The sequence below is a fragment of the Mesoplodon mirus genome (genome assembly GCF_964341445.2).
Source record: "Mesoplodon mirus genome assembly, chromosome: 11".
Lineage (NCBI taxonomy): Eukaryota > Metazoa > Chordata > Mammalia > Artiodactyla > Ziphiidae > Mesoplodon > Mesoplodon mirus.
The window spans coordinates 56,293,568-56,311,368 of NC_138987.1; the positions used below are offsets into that span (position 1 = coordinate 56,293,568).

Below are 17,801 nucleotides of genomic sequence, written 5' to 3' on the forward strand. Positions count from 1 at the left end.
CCTCTCCCTGCCTCTATCCCATTCTTTTTTTTTTTTTTTTTTAACAAAACTAATCTAAAACAGAAACTAAAAAGAGAGAACTGGGCGAGTGACCTCAGGCTGCCCCTCTCTGCTCCATGCTGCCTCCCACAGCTCCCAGCCTGAATTCTGTCTGTCTGGCTGTCTGTCATCTGAGTGTCCACCTACATTTTGCTGCCACCAGTCACCAAAGCCCCCTCCCAGTGGGGGGTGGAGGGGATCCTCGGGGTCTGGAATTTGGCCCCAAACCAGAGAATGTACCTTGAAGGGGAGGGCTAGTAGGGGGGGCTTCCCCAGCCTTAAGAAACCCTCTCAGCCCAGTGACCGCCCCCAACCCCAAGTCTCCAGGCAGGAACCCGAGTCGTGTCTGTTCCCTCCCCACCACCTCACACAGTGTGAAGTCTCTAGGGAGGTAGGGGTGGGGAATCCCCTGAAGAAGTGGCACTGGGGACAAGATGTGGCCCTGGTGCTGTAGGCCACATCCTGATACCTACAAGTTCACCGCCACCCCAGAGCTGCTGGAGAGAAATCCCAAGAGGCGGCCCTCCTCTGCCATCCCATAAAAGATTCAGCTGGTTGGCTTCCAGCTCAGGGAGAGGGGCACTGGTGCCTAACCTCACTGGTCCCTCTCCCAGGGGCCCCTGCAGAGGGCCACATCCATAAATTTTCTTATGGAACTCTCCCAAGTCCTCTCCCGAAACGTCATTTGCTTCTCTCAACAACTTCACCTGCATTTTCTATTTCTATATGATACAGACTCTATATTGCTATATCTCTGTATATACTTTCCCCTGACTCTGTCTCTACTTCATCCCCTCTTGTCTCTAAGAACCACCCTCCCACCCCAAGTTCCCCTTCTGTGTTTCCACCCCCTCCCTGGTCTCTGAATGCCTTCGCCTGTATAAAGAGTTGGATTCTCCCCTGGTGTCTGTACTGTGTACACACATCCCTCTAAGAAGCACAAGGAGACGACACGCGCATTGTAACCTTCGCACTGTCTCGGTGGCGACATAAAGGAAGCTGTGAATTACAAGCTCTGCCTCTTTCTGGCCTCACCTTCTCTCCCCAACCTGGGTACCCTTTGCCCTCCCTGCAGCCGTAACATTCCCACCCCTGCTTCACCCGCCCCAATGTCCTTTGCCTAGCTGACTGTGGCCTCCCCATGGAAGGGGGTTGCTACAGAGAGAGCCCCTACCCATGGGATTGAGATCTGCAGAGACAGAGGGAGCTATGGGTTGATGACTTGTGCAGCTGAAGCAGCGGGGTGCTGACAGGCAGAGGCTGAGGTCTTCAGTCAGTGGCCTTTGCCTCCTTCTGGATGCCCAGGCCTCTTTGCTCACCTAATACCCAAGCCCCCCACTTACATTTTCTGGTAAGGTACAGTTTGGTAGTGGGAAGAAAGAGACAGGCCTAGAGGGGAAGCTGAAAGCTCTGCCGTTCTGTCCCTCCCTTCCTACCTTAAAGAGAAACCAGTGAGGTAGAGTACCTGCCGTGCCCCCTCCACCAGGCATTCCTCCCAGGCCAGAGCCCTGCCCTTTCACAGGCCTTCTCTGCCCAGCTGTCTCAGTCTCCAGCCCCAGAACAAGACCTGTGGCAGGTCACCTGTGCATTGGCCTGCAGTTGGAGAGTGAGGATATGGGATCTTTGGGAACTCTTGGCTCCTAGGAGTTCCTTAGAGATCAGACTTCTCCAGAGGGAAGCAGGAGCAAGGCCAAAGGGTGTGCTCCGGATGGAGAACAGCAGGCAGGGCTATGGGTGAAGCATGCCTCTGGTCTAATAAACTGGGTTTTAACTATCTCCTCTTCAGTGTCATTCTTCTCTTATTTGAATAGTATTTAGGCCTTCCCACTAAGTGCTTAGAGCTGAGCTTGGCTTGGGGCCAAACAATCAGGGCAGGAGTAAGGCGGCGGGAGCAGGGATACTCTGGTCTTCCTGGGATGGGACAGGCTGACCATCACACCAGGAATGGTTTGAACCACTGCGCAGGGAAAGAGGAAGAGGTCAAAGGCAACAAAGATCCCAAAGAGAAGTCCTAGCACAAAGGATTCTTTGGAGAGGGGTCAGGGTCAAACTTCAAAATAAATTTAGGGCTTCCCTGGTGGCGCAGTGGTTGAGAGTCCGCCTGCCGATGCAGGGGACGCGGGTTCGTGCCCCGGTCCGGGAAGATCCCACATGCCGCGAAGCGGCTGGGCCTGTGAGCCATGGCCGCTGAGCCTGCGCGTCCGGAGCCTGTGCTCCGCAACGGGAAAGGCCACAACAGTGAGAGGCCCGCACACCGCCAAAAAAATAATAATAATAAATTTAAAATCTAGAAGCAGGTTAGGTTAAAGGTCACGGGGAAAGTTGGGTTTAAGTTCGAACGTGAGGTAGTTATTGAGGCATTTTATCTATGGAATGAGCCCCGGACTATCAACCAGAAGATCTGGATTCTATGTTTCGACTTCTACTGCTAACTTGTTGGTTGACTTTGCCAAGTTATTTACTCTCTGAGTTCACCTCTCCTGTTTGTAAAATGGAGTAAACAGTGCGCACTCCTCTTCAGCGCGCTGGGCTGAGAGCAGGAAGAGAAGGAAAGGAAAAACAGCGCTTTGTAAAGTTAAACGCATTGCGCCAAGATGAAGCAGTTACTCCATCACCCTGAGCTGTGGTCCCCCTTTCCAGTTCCTTGTCTTCCTCCGTCGGCCTGGGGGCGCCCGCTCGCAAGGCCTCTCTATCCCAGAGCTCCTCTCTATGGTTTTCCCTCCCGGACCGTGAAGGCTGGAGGGAGTGGTCACACGCCTTTTCCGCTTGTCTTCCCCCGCTCTAGCCCACAGTCTCGCTGCCCCGAGCCTCCCGTGCCGGCGGGCCGGCCGGGCGGACGGGCGGGCGCGCGGGGGGCGCGGGGGGCGCGCGGGGGGCGGGGGGAGTTCCGGTTCCGGTTCTTTGTGCAGCTGCAGCAGCGGCTCCGGGAAAGATGGCGGCCCGGGCGGGTTTCCAGTCTGTGGCTCCGAGCGGCGGCGCCGGAGCCTCAGGAGGGGCGGGCGCGGCGGCTGCCCTGGGTCCGGGCGGGACTCCGGGGCCTCCGGTGCGAATGGGCCCGGCGCCGGGTCAAGGGCTGTACCGCTCCCCGATGCCCGGAGCGGCCTATCCGGTGAGTGCGGCAGGAGGAGGGGCGCGCTGGCCGGGGGCGGGGCCGTGCGGGGGCCTGGGAGTGACAGGGGTGGGGGGAGGAGTAGGAGGGACTCGCCAGGGAGGGATTCGGGCCGTGAGTCGGGGTGCAGGGAGGCAGTGCGGGGAAGGGAGGGGAGGCAGTTAGCATCCTCATCTGCTCCTAGGGGCATTGTTTTCTTGGGGAGTCAGGGTGTACAGCCAGGGTGGACGAAGAAGTGGGGCAAAGCATGGGCCTGTGAGAGCTTGTGTGCTAAAGGGCCTAGGCAGCTCCAGCGCCCAGAGGAACACAGAAGGTGTAGCTGGCAAATTGAGGTCAGCTTCTGAGGAGACAGTAGCTGGCAGTACTCTGTGAGCAAAAGTGGAATTAGAGAAGATGTCCAATGCGCCAGATACAAAATAGACTGGGGAGAATTTGAGTGTAATCTAGCTGTCTTAGCTTTGGGGCTATATTTGAGGAAGCTCCAGCTATCTAGATTTCACAGAGATAGAGGGCTCTCCTCCCAGCCCACCATTGTGCTCCACCCCACCCCCTCAGCCTTGTTTCATTCAAAGAACTCAGGCCTCCCCCACTTTTGCCTTTCTTGGTGGGGTTTGCAGGGGAAGCGATGACATCTCTGGGTCCTCTTCCCTGTGTAGAGACCAGGTATGCTACCAGGCAGCCGAATGACACCTCAGGGACCTTCCATGGGACCCCCTGGCTATGGGGGGAACCCTTCAGTCCGACCTGGCCTGGCCCAGTCAGGGATGGACCAGTCCCGCAAGAGACCTGCGCCTCAGCAGATCCAGCAGGTCCAGCAGCAGGCGGTCCAAAATCGGAACCACAAGTAAGATGACCCTGGGGCGGAGGGAGGGAGGGAGGATGCCTGTGAGGATGCAGGTGGTGGGAGTCCCTCAACCAAGAAGTGGTGGTGCTGTGTCAGCAGACGGTGCTCATTCTTGAAAATGCTTTGCGTTTTTTGGGGATGGGGGTGTCTGACTTGAGACAGGCTTTGCAGTTCCTTCACTTCACTATAAACGGAGGTGCGGACAGCCTGTCTTCATGTTCTGGCTAGTTCCATCCCATCCTGATAAGTGTTTATCCCAAACAGTGCAAAGAAAAAGAAGATGGCTGACAAAATTCTACCTCAAAGGGTGAGTCCAGGCCATATAGGTCTTCTTGAAGGTGTGGTGAGCTTGAGAATAGAGATGGTCAGCTCAAGATCCCAATGATATCTTTCTGCTCCTAAGATTCGTGAACTGGTACCAGAATCCCAGGCCTATATGGATCTCTTGGCTTTTGAAAGGAAACTGGACCAGACTATCATGAGGAAACGGCTAGATATCCAGGAGGCCTTGAAACGTCCCATCAAGGTAACGCAGGAGAGTGCTAGGCAGAGAGCCAAAGGAGAGGACGCGGGAACCTTCAGCAGGCTTGGGATGAGAAATCAAAGGCATAGCACAGCTCTCCTTGGCATTTAAATTAAATCTCTCCCTTTTGCCTACCAACTGAGAATTACATTAGAAGCACAAGAACAGAACAGCGAAGGGGGAGGGGCTTTCGATATTCCTTGCACCAGAAATATACCCTGTGGGTGTTTTTGCCACAACTGCTCTGCCACCTTGGGAACCTGGCACCTTGCATGACTCTGTCCATCTGACATCCTGGTGAATGCACTTGCACTCAGGCCAGTGGCCTGTACTCTTCTTCTAGGTGGAATCTCCATCCGCCCACTCCAAGGACTGGGTAGACAGTAAGCCAGTCTGTTAGGAGTCATTTTCAGGTTTGGGGAGACCCTTGTCTTCAACATCAAACCACTGAAGCCCCACTATCAATCCTGTTTCTGCCTTCCTCAGCAAAAACGGAAGCTGCGAATTTTCATTTCTAACACTTTCAATCCGGCTAAGTCAGATGCCGAGGATGGGGAAGGGACGGTGGCTTCCTGGGAGCTTCGGGTAGAAGGACGGCTCCTGGAGGATGTGAGTTCAAGGTCCACTGTGGTCGGCATTTAGGGTGGGAGCTGCTGGGAACAAGCAGTATTGTCTGGTTGGCAGGAAGCCTGACTGGTGCTTACAGCTCCTGTTGGGAACAGCAGGGAGAGGGTCACTGTGTTCCCTGTACTAAAAGACAATGGTTCTTTGTTTCTGGCTCCCACAGCTTGACCCCCTCTGTGGTATCATATCGAGAACCTTATTGTCGTGGGATTCGATTTGTTGTTTACCTCCTTCCTGATGCTGCTAGCCATTGGACTTGGCAGTATCTGCAGATTTTTCAGTTAGGTTTTTTTTTTAAACCAAGTGAGTTTGCACTTAGCATTTTGGGCCATGCTTTCCTCTCTGAGTCCTTGAGGTTCTCGATCTCCACTGTGGCATCTCCATCTTCCCAGCTTCCATTGGAGACATTTCACAATTTACGTGGGATAGATTTCTCTGACGGGCTCTTTGTTGCTTCATGGGAACATCAGCTGACAGGTGATAACCCCCAAACTTCCCACCCCAGAAGCTCCTTGGAGAAGCTCACCTGCCATTCCCTTATACTCTCTGGCTTTCTATTTTTAGCTGTTCACAGGCGAGCCAGTATGAATGCATTTTTCAGGAGAACCAGGGCTCAGTGTCAGAGCCTCCTTTTTCTCTGTATAGGTCCGGTCCGTCTACCGGTGGTGTCATGTCATCCAAATAAAGCTGTTTTTGTTCTGGCTTTTTATTACCTGTGATTCATTTCCCCTCTAGAGTCAGACTTTTCTCTGTTTAGACTCGCTTTATTATGGGCAGAGGTTTGGCTTAACTTGCCCCATTTCCCTTGGGGAAATGAGGTGGGTACGTCAATCACCCTATACGTGTTATAGGCTGCTTCTTCAGGGTTCATTGCTACTGTGACTTGTTCAGTATCCACAGACACCTGCCTTGCCATCTCCTAAGAGGTTCTCAGAAGACATTTTTGAGTTTTTTTCCCATTGCTTTTGTGGGTTCCTTTTTTATAGGACTTTATTTTGGGGAATTTCTTCTGGCCTTTTCTAACATGACCTCTCCTCTCTCTCCTCTAGTCAGCCTTGTCCAAATATGATGCCACCAAACAAAAGAGAAAGTTCTCTTCTTTTTTTAAGTCCTTGGTGATCGAACTGGACAAAGACCTGTATGGGCCAGATAACCATCTGGTGGAAGTGAGTAGTTCCGTCCTCTAGGCATTGCTTTGACTTTATGACTGGAGGATGATGGACTTGGGAGCCAAACGTTAATGTCTAGGGAAAGGGGAAGGTATGAATAAAGGGTTACCCCAGGTGTACAATTCCTCCAACGCAGTTTGCACGTTGGCCTCCAGGTGGCACTAGCTGTTCAGTTCTGGTACTGTTTGGACCCAAGAGCTTTTGCAGTCTGACTTGTCCCACCTTTTAAATTTTACTATCTTTGTTGCTGCCCCCACTTTCAAGGAAAATTCTGATGGAGGCCTCTTACACATGCCAAGCCATCTCTGCATCTTGCTTATTAAAAATGGTGAGATGGGGCTTCCCTGGTGACGCAGTGGTTGAGAGTCCACCTGCCGATGCAGGGGACACGGGTTCGTGCCCCGGTCCGGGAAGATCCCACATGCCGCAGAGTGGCTGGGCCCGTGAGCCATGGCCGCTGAGCCTGCGCGTCTGGAGCCTGTGCTCTGCAACGGGAGAGGCCACAACAGTGAGAGGCCCGCGTACTGGAAAATAAAATAAAAAGTAAAAAAGTAAAATAGGGCTTCCCTGGTGGCGCAGTGGTTGAGAGTCCGCCTGCCGATGCAGGGGACACGGGTTCGTGCCCCGGTCCGGGAAGATCCCACATGCCGCGGAGCGGCTGGGCCCGTGAGCCATGGCCGCTGAGCCTGCGCGTCTGGAGCCTGTGCTCTGCAACGGGAGAGGCCGCAACAGTGAGAGGCCCGCGTACCGAAAAAAAAAAAAAAAAAAAAAAAGTAAAATAAAAATAAAAATGGTGAGATGTAGTTATCCACACACCATTCTACCTTTTTCCTGGTAACAAGTGCTGTGATTAAGGGGGTTAACTAATAGGGTTCTAGTCCTTGCCAAGGCTACTTTTGCAGATCTGGGACTTGCTTTTGGTTCCTGCTCTGTTTAGATTCACATTCCAAATCATCAAAAATTCTTTATTGTAATGCCTGAATACATAGTGTTGTTCTGAAGACTATGTTAGCAACAGTGTTCTTTGGGATATAGTCAAAACCAGAATGAGACAGTCCAGCACTCCAGGTGAACTTAACCTGCTCCTTTCTTTGCCAGTGTAGCTGCAGGTCTTTATCATCTAATAAGGGAAGTAAGTCATAGAATCAATAGAAATTTGTAAATATATTTAACTTAACTTTATAGCAGTAGAGCATAGTGGCTAAGAATGTGGACTGTAGAATCTGACACACCAGAGCTCAGATAGCAGCTCCACCACTTATTGGCTGTTGACCTTAGGCAGCTTACTTCACTCTTCTAAGCATTAGTTTTCTCATCTGTAGAATAGGTTTAATGGTGCCTATCTTGTATGGATGTCGTGGGGATTAAATGTGATAATCCAAGTAAATGCTTTAGAATATTCTTGCACATAGTAAGTACCCAATAGATGATAGCTACGTTATTTTACTATACACACGTATATTATCCATTTTTGTGGATAAAATTATCACTGAAAGTTCAGGCTGATTTAAATGTGACCCTGCGCAGTCATAATGAAAAGGTCAATCGACTTATAGACAGGAATCCCAAAGTCATATGCAGTTTTTTAAAATGTCTCATGCTGTTGCTCTTCTCCAGTAGCTTCAGTAATCAAAGTTGAATATTCAGTCATTACAGAAGCTCTTCCCTCCCACCCCAGCTCTTCCTCTGGGAGAGCACCCCCTGACATCTTCCTCTCTGTAGTGGCACAGGACCGCCACTACCCAGGAGACAGATGGCTTCCAGGTGAAGCGGCCAGGAGACGTGAATGTACGGTGTACTGTCCTGCTGATGCTGGATTACCAGGTATTTTGTGCTGATGTGAGGGGGTCCAGCTTTCACAGCCACATCCCATCAGCAGTCTGACATTTAAAGGTTTAAGTCTAGTTGTGGGTAATTTGCCGCCAGACTGTTACCTCCCTAAATATAGGGATAGGGTCTTAGTCGTTTCTGAGTTCCTGTTAGTGTATTTCTGCCCCAGGGAAAGCACCTCATTAATGCCTGTTGAATGGCTTGAATGTATGGCCATGCCAAGCACCTCATAATGCACATAGACTCAGCTCATTAGCTTCATCCCAAACTCTTTGGTTCTCTATAGCCTCCTCAGTTTAAATTAGACCCTCGTCTGGCTCGGCTGCTGGGCATCCACACCCAGACCCGTCCAGTGATCATTCAAGCACTGTGGCAATATATTAAGACGCATAAGCTCCAGGACCCACATGAGCGGGAGTTTGTCATCTGTGACAAGTACCTCCAGCAGGTAAGAAAGGACCATTCGTTTGCTCGAGTCCACTGGAGCACTAATTGTGCTCTTAGCTGCTTCTCCTCTTTCCCGCAGATCTTTGAGTCTCAACGTATGAAGTTTTCAGAGATCCCCCAACGGCTCCACGCCTTGCTTATGCCACCAGAGCCCATCATCATTAATCATGTCATCAGGTAGGCATGCGTGTACAGGGCAGTGGTGTGCTGGAGCTGGCTTGCACCAGCTGCACAAGTCAGTTCTCAGAATTTTCAGGGATTTTGCAAGCAGGTTGTTAAACACAGTCGTTATTTAAGGTTAAATTATACAAACTTGCAATTAAATACATTATATTAAAAATAAGGGTAATGTATACTCAAAAATTCATCATCTCTGAATTATTATATTAGTTTACTGGTGTTTGTGTTTTCAGGGTTACTTCTGTCTATTGTGTCTGTATGGTGGAAATACTATCTAATGATATGTTACTGCACATCCCTTCCCAGCTCCTTGATCAGTGATATAATGTTGGCATCTTGAAATCAATCATGTCGAGAATATTTAAAACACAGAAATCAGCAAATGCTACAAGTCAGGGCTTTTTGTTCTTCTTCTTCTTCTTCTTCTCTTTTGGAGAATCAGTTATTAGATATTTACCACCTCATCACTGATGAGCTACTATCTTTTCTCTGGGTGGTAGGACATTCTAAGCTGAGACTCCAATTCCATTACCTCCATCTGCTTTTCTGTTCAGAAGGTGGACGAGCAAGGCATCTCTAGGGAGATATGGAGTGAAGGAGGGCATCTTCTCCTCAAAGCAGCATGTCTTCTGGCTGGATGTAGTTTTTGCCTTCTTTCCCTCATTCCATATTAATTAGCCTTTCTTTCATTAGACCCTGAACCATCATCACTCAGCCAATAGTAACTCCTACAGCCTATACACTGGGTCAGTAGAAGCTAGTTTGTCCCGTATTCATGGGCTTAAAGTTACGCCACTTTTTATTTTGCGTGGTATGTGTTTTATTTGAATTAATTTTCAGGGTCAATTTTAGCTTAATAGGGGGAAAGATACAGAAGATACTGTAGTGATGGTCTCCTTGTGGGGAGGGAGAAACTTACTTTTCATTGGATATCTTCTGTAACATTTGAATTTTTACCATTGAGTTTTTTTTTTTAATTAACTGTCGAGGTTTATATGCAATATATTGCACCCACTTAAAATAAAATTTGATGATTTTTGGCAAATGTATACATCCTGTAGCTATCACCACAAGGAACGTACGGAACATTTCCGTCACACCGAAGAGGTCTCTTGTGCCCTTTTGCAGTCAGCTCCTTGCCCTTCAGTCTAGACTATCTTTTTGACCCTGTGTAATTAGGTCTTAGGGGACAAGCCCTTTACCAGGCCCCTTTGGTTTCCTCCCCAGTGTTGACCCGAATGATCAGAAAAAGACAGCTTGTTATGACATTGATGTGGAAGTGGATGATACCTTGAAGACCCAGATGAATTCTTTTCTGCTGTCTACTGCCAGCCAGCAGGAGATTGCTACTCTAGACAACAAGGTAGGGACCATGCCCTGGATAGTTGGGTGCCACCAGCCCTCTATCACAGCTTCTTGGCTTCTTTTGATTCTTGATATTCATTCAAAATGTACTGCCACCCAGTAAATGCTAGGCACTCTGTTTGGTGCTGGTTGGAGCCAGACACACATGAGTTCTGATTCTTGGCAATACCTCTTAATAGCTTTGAGCCTCAGTTTCTGATCTGCGAAATAGAGACCATAATACGTATTTTTATAAGTTTGTTTTGAGGGTTAAATGAGACAGTGTATGTAAAGACATGACATTGTATCTGGCACATAAAAACAAATGGCAAAAAAAAACACACAAAAAAACAAATGGCCGCTGCTGCTCCTGTTGTTATTATCGATACCATTATCAGACATAGTCCATGCAGGTAAAGCCAGAAAGGCTCTGGGAACACAAAGGAGAACAGGGAGGCCTTCCTGGAGGAGCTGATGCCCCAACTAAATCTTGAAGGACGACATGGGAGTCAACGAAAGGGGAGAAAGGAGGATGTTGCTTAGGGGCTTGGGGGGCAGAGGCCATTCCAGAAAGAGGGAGCAGGGTGTATGAAGGCCCAAAGATGAGCAGAGAGCCTGGCATGTTCAAGAAGTACAAGCTGCTTACTGTGTTAGATAGAGCTCGGGGTGCTGGGGAAAAGAAACTGGATAGGGAAGCAGGATCCTAGTCATGAAGCAGCTTTGCGGGGAAAACTGGCTTATACTTTGTCCTGAAAACTGGAGGGCCTGGTGCTCTTTGCATTTAGAATGATCACTGGCAGGATGCTGGGGAGTGAATTGTAATGGGGGCAGATGTGCAGGAAGGAAGCCCAGTTAAGTGGCTGGTGCAGTGATGCACGTGAGATGTGTCGAGGGCCTAAACTTACGGTCCTGACAGTGAGAATGGAAACGAGTAGATAGATTTGGAAGGTGTTAAGGTGAAATTGCAGGGATTTGGACACTGGGTGGAGACGGTGGGGGGAGGTGTGAGGGAGAAGAGGCGTTATGACGGCCCTCAGGTTTTCAGCTGGAGTGTACAGTTGTAGTTACTCAGATTGGGAACAGGAGGAGAAGCAGGTATTGGGGAAAGGTAGTGAATTTAGTTTCGGAGAGTTTAAGGTGCCTTGAGATGTCAAGCAGGTGGATGGGTTGGGGTTTAGAAAATGGATTCTGGTCTGCAGACTGGGGACTCATTACCTTGTCAGTGGTACTGGAAGACATACAAGTAGATGAAATCGCCAGGAGGAGTAGAGAGAATGAGAAGAGGACAAAGAACAAAACCCACGGACCACAGCTTTTGAGACAGCTCTCTGTACCACTTCTTTTCTACCTGAGAGTGTTTCAGGACCCATTTGTGCTGTGGATTAAATATTCACCATGTAGCGTCGTCCACAGTGGACATCGTGGAGACTAAAAGGAAAACTTCCCTCACGTGGGGTGTATAGAGACACGGTGCACATCACCTGCTAAGCGAATGCCGAGCGCCGGAGCAGGCGGGGCAGCAGTGCCATTTCTGGGCCACGCTCTGTTCTTAGGTTGAGAGCGGCACAGGAAGTCACACACTGCCTGCCGTTTAACTTTGCATTTCCCCAGTGTGAAAATGTTATGAGCTTCCTTCTTCCTTTCAGATCCATGAGACCATAGAAACTATCAATCAGCTGAAGACCCAGCGAGAGTTCATGCTGAGCTTTGCCAGAGACCCTCAGGGTTTCATCAATGACTGGCTTCAGTCCCAGTGCCGGGACCTCAAGGTAAAGAACCTGGGACAGGTGCAAAGACACTTAGATCCGTGAGGCATACATTTGCTCCGTTTCCGTAGCATGAGATAGAGAGCCAGGGGAAGGTGAGGGACCAGACTTTCTTTAGTGTGTTCCAGGGCCCATTTTACAATTAAGTAGGGAAATGGAGGTGGAACCGTCAAGTGTTTATCTAGTACTTACTATGTGCTGTCACTGGGCACCGTATTGTAGGCGATACAGAGTGGAAAACTTGATCTTTTTCAAAGTAGCACACATTCTGTTCGGAGAAACCATGTTACTGTGATTTAAAAAGTAGTAATCATGTAAGACGTTACTGGAACTCACCAGTACCAAAAAGGTCATACAAAGGAGAAGGGAGATTGATGAGGCTAGAATAGCTAGGGAAGGCTTCATGGAGAATTTGGGATTTGAGTTATATCCCAGAGAGGGGAGCATCATAAGCTCAGGCAGGAAGGTAGGAATGAGCATAGAATGTGTGAGATGTGTCCTCGGTGCGCGCCTATTCTGTGGTGATTGACTGCAGTTAGCCCGAGAAGAGGAGCAAGGGACGGGGTGCCTGAAAGGATCCCTGAAGAAGGCAATGACTTGTTGACAGCACAGGCGACTTTGGGTGTTGTTTTAGTGGTTTGCTAGGGCCACCGTAGTAAAGTACCACAAACTGAGTCGCTTAAACAAGGGAAACTGTACTGTCTCGTGGTTCTGGAGGCTAGAGTCTGAAATCAGGGTGTCAGCAGGGTTTGGTTCCTTCTGAGGGCTGGGAGGGAGAGTCTGTTCCAGGCCTCTCTCCTAGCTTATGGTAGCCTCAGGCATTCCTTGGTTTGCAGATGGTGTTCTCCATGTGTCTTCATATCATCTTTCCTCTCTGCATGTCTGTCTCTGTGTCTAAGTTTCCCCTTTTATAAAGACACCAGTCATATTGGATTAGGCCCATCCTAATGACCTTATCTTAGCTTGATCATCCGCAGAGACCCTATTCCTAGATAAGGTCACATTCACAGGTACTGGGAGGGTTAGGATTTCAACATCTTTTAGGGGATACAATTCAATCCATAACAGATGACAAGGAAGGAAACAAGTCTTTTCTGTGTCTTCCCCCTCCCGTCTCCCTCAGACCATGACTGATGTGGTGGGTAACCCAGAGGAAGAGCGCCGAGCTGAGTTCTACTTCCAGCCTTGGGCACAGGAGGCCGTGTGCCGATACTTCTACTCCAAGGTAGGCACCTGGGGTGCACAGGAGAAACTGACAAAAGGCAAGGGGTCTGCACCCTTGATGGGGGTCAGTGGTGTTAGGTACCAACTTCTGGTTTGTCTCATCTTCCACTCCCTCCACTATTTTCTCCTTAGGTGCAGCAGAGACGACAAGAATTAGAGCAAGCCCTGGGAATCCGAAATACATAGGGCTTCTCCCACAGCCCTGATTTGGCTGCACCGATTTCTTTATTTGGGCCCTGTGCTGCCTGCCTCATAGCACCTGCCTTGGTCTTGCTTGGGGCCTTCCAGGGGATGCTGTTGGTTCTAGGACAACACCAGAATGAAGAGGGTCTCACATGATACCTGTTGCCCTCTTCTCCCACCCCATCCCTTCCTACCCCCAGCTTCCCTTTGCCCCACAAAGTTCCCATGTGCCTGTACCCTCCCCTGGTCTGCATAGGACCTCTAGATAGTATTAGAGAGAGAACCCATAGTGGTAATCAGTGCATTGAATGGATTGGGCCTAAGGCCAAGTGGTCTTCAAGGGGACCAGCTACACTGATCCTGCCCTTCAGAGACCCAGGAGTTGGGAGCTTTGGCCCCTTCTCCGAGACTCAGGCCTGGGGGCCCTCTATAAGCTAGTTGATCTTGGCTTTCCTGATGACAGAATCCAGTTTCCTCCCCTCCCTCCACAGGTTTGGCGCACACTCTCCCTTCACTTGTCGCCCTCTAGCACTGAAGGACTCCTGGTTCTTGGGCTCCACTGACCTGAGCCCCAGGTCAGTCCGCGGCCCTCTGGAGTGGCCTGCTGTCTCAGTGCTTCTCTTACTCCCTCGTAGGGGGGTCCACATCAGTACTGGAGTTTGTTCTCTTAGTATTGCTCCCTCTCACCACACTCCCTGTAGCTGCTTTTTAGGATCCCCTCCTATCTGTCCTAACCCAGGGCATTCGAGTGGGGGAATCTTGCCTTTCCCTGTCAGAGCCCCAAGGGCCCTCACCGGGGGTACTGTCATTGCCAGCGGAGGTTGTTCCTTCCTGCTGTTGCTTGGAGGTGTGACTCATTCATTCATTCCACCCTGCCTCCCCCGTCCTTTCATGGAGAAACAGGCCTAAAATCAAACGGGTAAAAGCCCTGGGCCATCCCTGTCTTCCTATCCCTTGTCTGCCCAGTTGACACCCACTGGTGACTTCCAGGGCACTGAGGAGTGAAAGCGCCTAGGGCTGGAGAATAGCTCTGAGTTGGGTCTGTGACTCTTCCCTCTCCCTGCCTCACAGGACTGTGACTCCCCAGCCCCTGCCCTCAAAGCTTCAGACCCCTCAGGTAGCAGCAGGACCTTGTGATCTTGGCCCCTTGCAACTTAGATGGTTTTGCATCTTTCCAGGAGAGCCTCAAATTCTTCTTCCAGGTTGTATCACCCCTGAGTTAGCATAGCCCAGGCTCGCAGACTCAACACAGCAGGGTGGGAGACGGCTGGGCACAGAGGGGGAATCCCGTTCAGCATGGGCTCTAAACCCGCAGAACTGACAAAGGCCCTGCTTCCCCACCCCCTCCTCAGGCTTCTGCGAGCACATCCCCCAGCCCGTATCCCTGACTGTCCCACACTGGGGACAGCAGAACTTTCTCCCCGTCTTCCCCTTGCTGTCATTATCCCACTCTTCCCTTGAAAGGTTCTCCCCAGAGTGACACTGGACAGACAACCTCTGTCCCTGGGGCTGGAACCATGAGAAGGAAGCTCAGCACTCCTACACAGTGTCCCTGAAGATAACTGTTTTTATTAACTGAATTATTATGTTTTTTTCATGGACCAAAATTTTTTTTGTACTGTCCCCTTACCGATGTCACCCAGTTTTAATAAAAGAATCTTCTGAAGGATGGGTCCCCCTACCTACTGATGGAGAGCTCTTCCCTGAGCTTTCTTCTTCGATACCATTAGCCATGCTCATGGTGTTTGTTCATTCTATTTGACAAATATTTATTGAGCACCTGCTGTGTGCCAGCTATGGTTCTAGGCACTGGGGATATGGTGAAAAGATTTCTACCCTGGGGACCTCAAGTTCTCACCTTAGAGCTTGTTCTATCAGCCCCAATGGTCCAACCAAGCAGGCCAGGTGCTGGTTGGGATTAGTGGGCTTCATCACTGGATCTGAGAGTCCTGTCCTCAGTTCCCGTTAAGGAAGATTCTAACAAGACAGTGGCACTGCCCTTCTCTCCCTTGTCCTTCTAAACTCCCCAGGCTGGCTCGAGTGTGCCATCCTTGGGTACCTGTGGCCCTTACACTTGAACTTGAGCCTCCTCTAGAATTCTCAGGGCTCCTGTCTTCATACGGGCCAGCGCTGTATGAGGACTGAAGACGTTTGCGGTTTGTGTGCCTGCCATTCTTCAAGGTTCCACTTTCTCAACCCTGAGTGAGATTTTAGTTCCTAAGACTGGCATGGAAGTGCTGCGCTGTCATCCTCATGCTATGGACAACCAAGCCTTCACTGGTAGAGTTGAGAAGACTTGGCTCAGGATTGGGTCCCATTAGCAAGAAGCATGAAATTCTGCTGCAGTTTCCATCATATGCCTGCTTTCCATCGTATGCCTGGTGGTTCTTTACTTTCCTCCTTTGTGCCATTATCTAGCTTGGTTCTACTCAAGAAGGGGGTTTAGAACACAGGGTGAAGGCAACTACATTCCAAAGTTGTAGTTAAAAAATTAACTTTAGCCTCCATGCATGTGAACACTCAAGTATTGCGTATATGCAGTCAAACCCAAGGATACAGCCACTATTCCCAATCTGGAATGTGGGAGTTTATCAGACTTGAGTAGGGAAAGCAGAAGAGAGTGTGTGGGTGATGATAACTTGGGAGTGGAAAAAATTGATGTCGAGGACATTGAAATGGCATCTGTTTTCACCCAGGCTAATTACATGTGTAATGAATGGCTGATGAACCATTATTAATTTCAAGCAAATCTGCAGTTTGCTCTTGGGAAAAGAGCTCTAGTGGTACAGATTATTGGCCTGTGACAGGCTAATTCTGAATCTCTGCACACTCTTTATTCCTATATAAATGAACAAATTCTTTGTCTCCATACTACTTAAAATGATCGTAGGGACAAAAAGATGGAAGCATTTAGGCAAAAACAAGAGGTTATTTTATGCATAAACATCCATTCTTTGGGGTTCTCATCCTGTGTGCTAGGGACAGAAGCATTCTTTCTCTTCCATCACCCATAATCAGTGCTCCCAGCTGGCAGCCTGGCACTGGTGCCTTTGTCACAGTGCCAGTGCAATAACAGTGGTCTGTGGGAGGCTGGCTCTGTAGTAGGCATAATTTTGTTCCTAAGAGAGACAATCAACTGATTTCACGTGTGTCCCCCTACGGGAACTCCCTGGCCATGGGAGTAGAGTATGGTGGGCTTTTTCCCGGGCAGTCCCTAGAACTTAGGAAACCATTTCTCCCCAGTCTTGACCTCAGGGCCACTGACCCTTACCCAGTGATTGCCCACAGACTCCCCTCTGGCCCAGTGCTTATCACTTTGCAGCCAGCAGCAGCCCAGGGGGATGGAAACACCCACTCAGCAGTCAGCCAGGTCAGGAGGTCAGCACATGAGCACACAGTGCTGTCTGCCTTCTAGGCCAAGGTGCACAGACAGCTGGAGTGTAGGGGGCCTTTGCCCCACTCTCCACGTCAGCCTAGAAACTAGAGTTCCCCCTCGTAGTTAAACAGGTTGCTGTGGGTGATGTAGAGCCCTGAACTGCACTGTGTGTCCCTTCCATCCTCCCTCCCCCCAGAAGCACACACCCCACTTGCTCTTGATTACAGCATCTGAGACCACAAAGCTCTACAGAGGTCACAACTGCCCCAGGTCCTGCCTCCCTTCCCCTCTCTGGCTTCTGCAAACTAGCCACTAACCTGAAGGAGCCCCTAGTGTGGGGTTAGCCTGGAAACCCAAGAAAGAAGTGAAGGAAGCTCAATACCTCTCAAGGACAGTGAACACTTGGGCTGCCTTCTTTTCTCTCCTATCCTCCTCCTCAAGCCCAGAGTCTGCAAAAGACTTGTGGGCCACTTGGCATCAGAGCCTCCAACTTTGGCCTTTCCTACCCCACTTCCTGGGAAACATTCAGGTGAGGAGAGGCCCACTGGTGTGCTTTGTTTCTTGGGCCCATGGGGTCTTCTTAGCCTTGGGCTGGGTTGCCCCCAAAGCAGGCCCTTACCTCTTACGTGCTCTTATTTAAAGGGGCCACACCCACCCACCCCCCTCACTCACCCACAGCCCTGCAGTGGGGCTAGCGTGGGGCAGCACGTGACCTGTCACCGCCAGAGGATGAACCCGTAGAGCAGCTTTCTGGGTCCTAGAGGGACAAGTGGGTGGTTCCTACCTTGGAAAGGCATACCTGTATCTGCTGCTGGGACTGAATACAATTTATTCCAGTGCTAGGAGATGGGAGTTGGGGGACCGGGCACTCCTTATTTGGGCCTGGTCTTGGCAGACCTTAAAATGAAACCATTGCGGGGAGGGAAGGGGTGAGGACCTGGGCTGGGGCCGAGGGAAGTAGCGTGCCAGCACCGTCAGCGGGCAAACCTAAGAGGAAAAGCAGGCCTGGTCTCGGCCCCGTTCCTGTTCCCCACCTGTCTCTACCCTTTTCTTCCCTTTCCCTGGCCCTGCCAGACTTTGTCTCCCTGGGTGCCCGCCTCCCCTCCCCTGGAGGGCGGGGCTTGGCTGCACCCACGTGTGTTG

The 17,801-nt window shown here is 50.2% G+C and overlaps 1 protein-coding gene across 4 annotated transcripts; it reads left to right on the plus strand.

Annotated features, from left to right (window-relative positions):
• The first annotated feature begins 2,775 nt into the window (after window positions 1-2,775).
• SMARCD1 (SWI/SNF related BAF chromatin remodeling complex subunit D1) lies at window positions 2,776-17,696 on the plus strand. 4 transcript variants are annotated; one of them, XM_082635409.1, is made up of 14 exons: window positions 2,776-3,148; window positions 3,805-3,992; window positions 4,257-4,299; window positions 4,396-4,518; window positions 5,002-5,124; window positions 6,189-6,305; window positions 8,031-8,132; window positions 8,425-8,586; window positions 8,665-8,762; window positions 9,993-10,128; window positions 11,756-11,878; window positions 12,999-13,100; window positions 13,774-13,827; window positions 16,886-17,696. In XM_082635409.1, exons 1-14 carry the CDS (start codon window positions 2,972-2,974, stop codon window positions 17,000-17,002), a joined length of 1,665 nt encoding a protein of 554 aa, XP_082491535.1. In that variant the 5' UTR covers window positions 2,776-2,971; the 3' UTR covers window positions 17,003-17,696. The 4 variants fall into 4 exon arrangements, with proteins under 4 accessions (XP_082491535.1, XP_082491532.1, XP_082491534.1 ...); XM_082635407.1 differs by lacking the exon at window positions 16,886-17,696 and having other exon boundaries at window positions 2,777-3,148; window positions 13,232-14,973; XM_082635406.1 differs by lacking the exon at window positions 16,886-17,696 and having other exon boundaries at window positions 8,425-8,762; window positions 13,232-14,974.
• The last annotated feature ends 105 nt before the right edge of the window (window positions 17,697-17,801 follow it).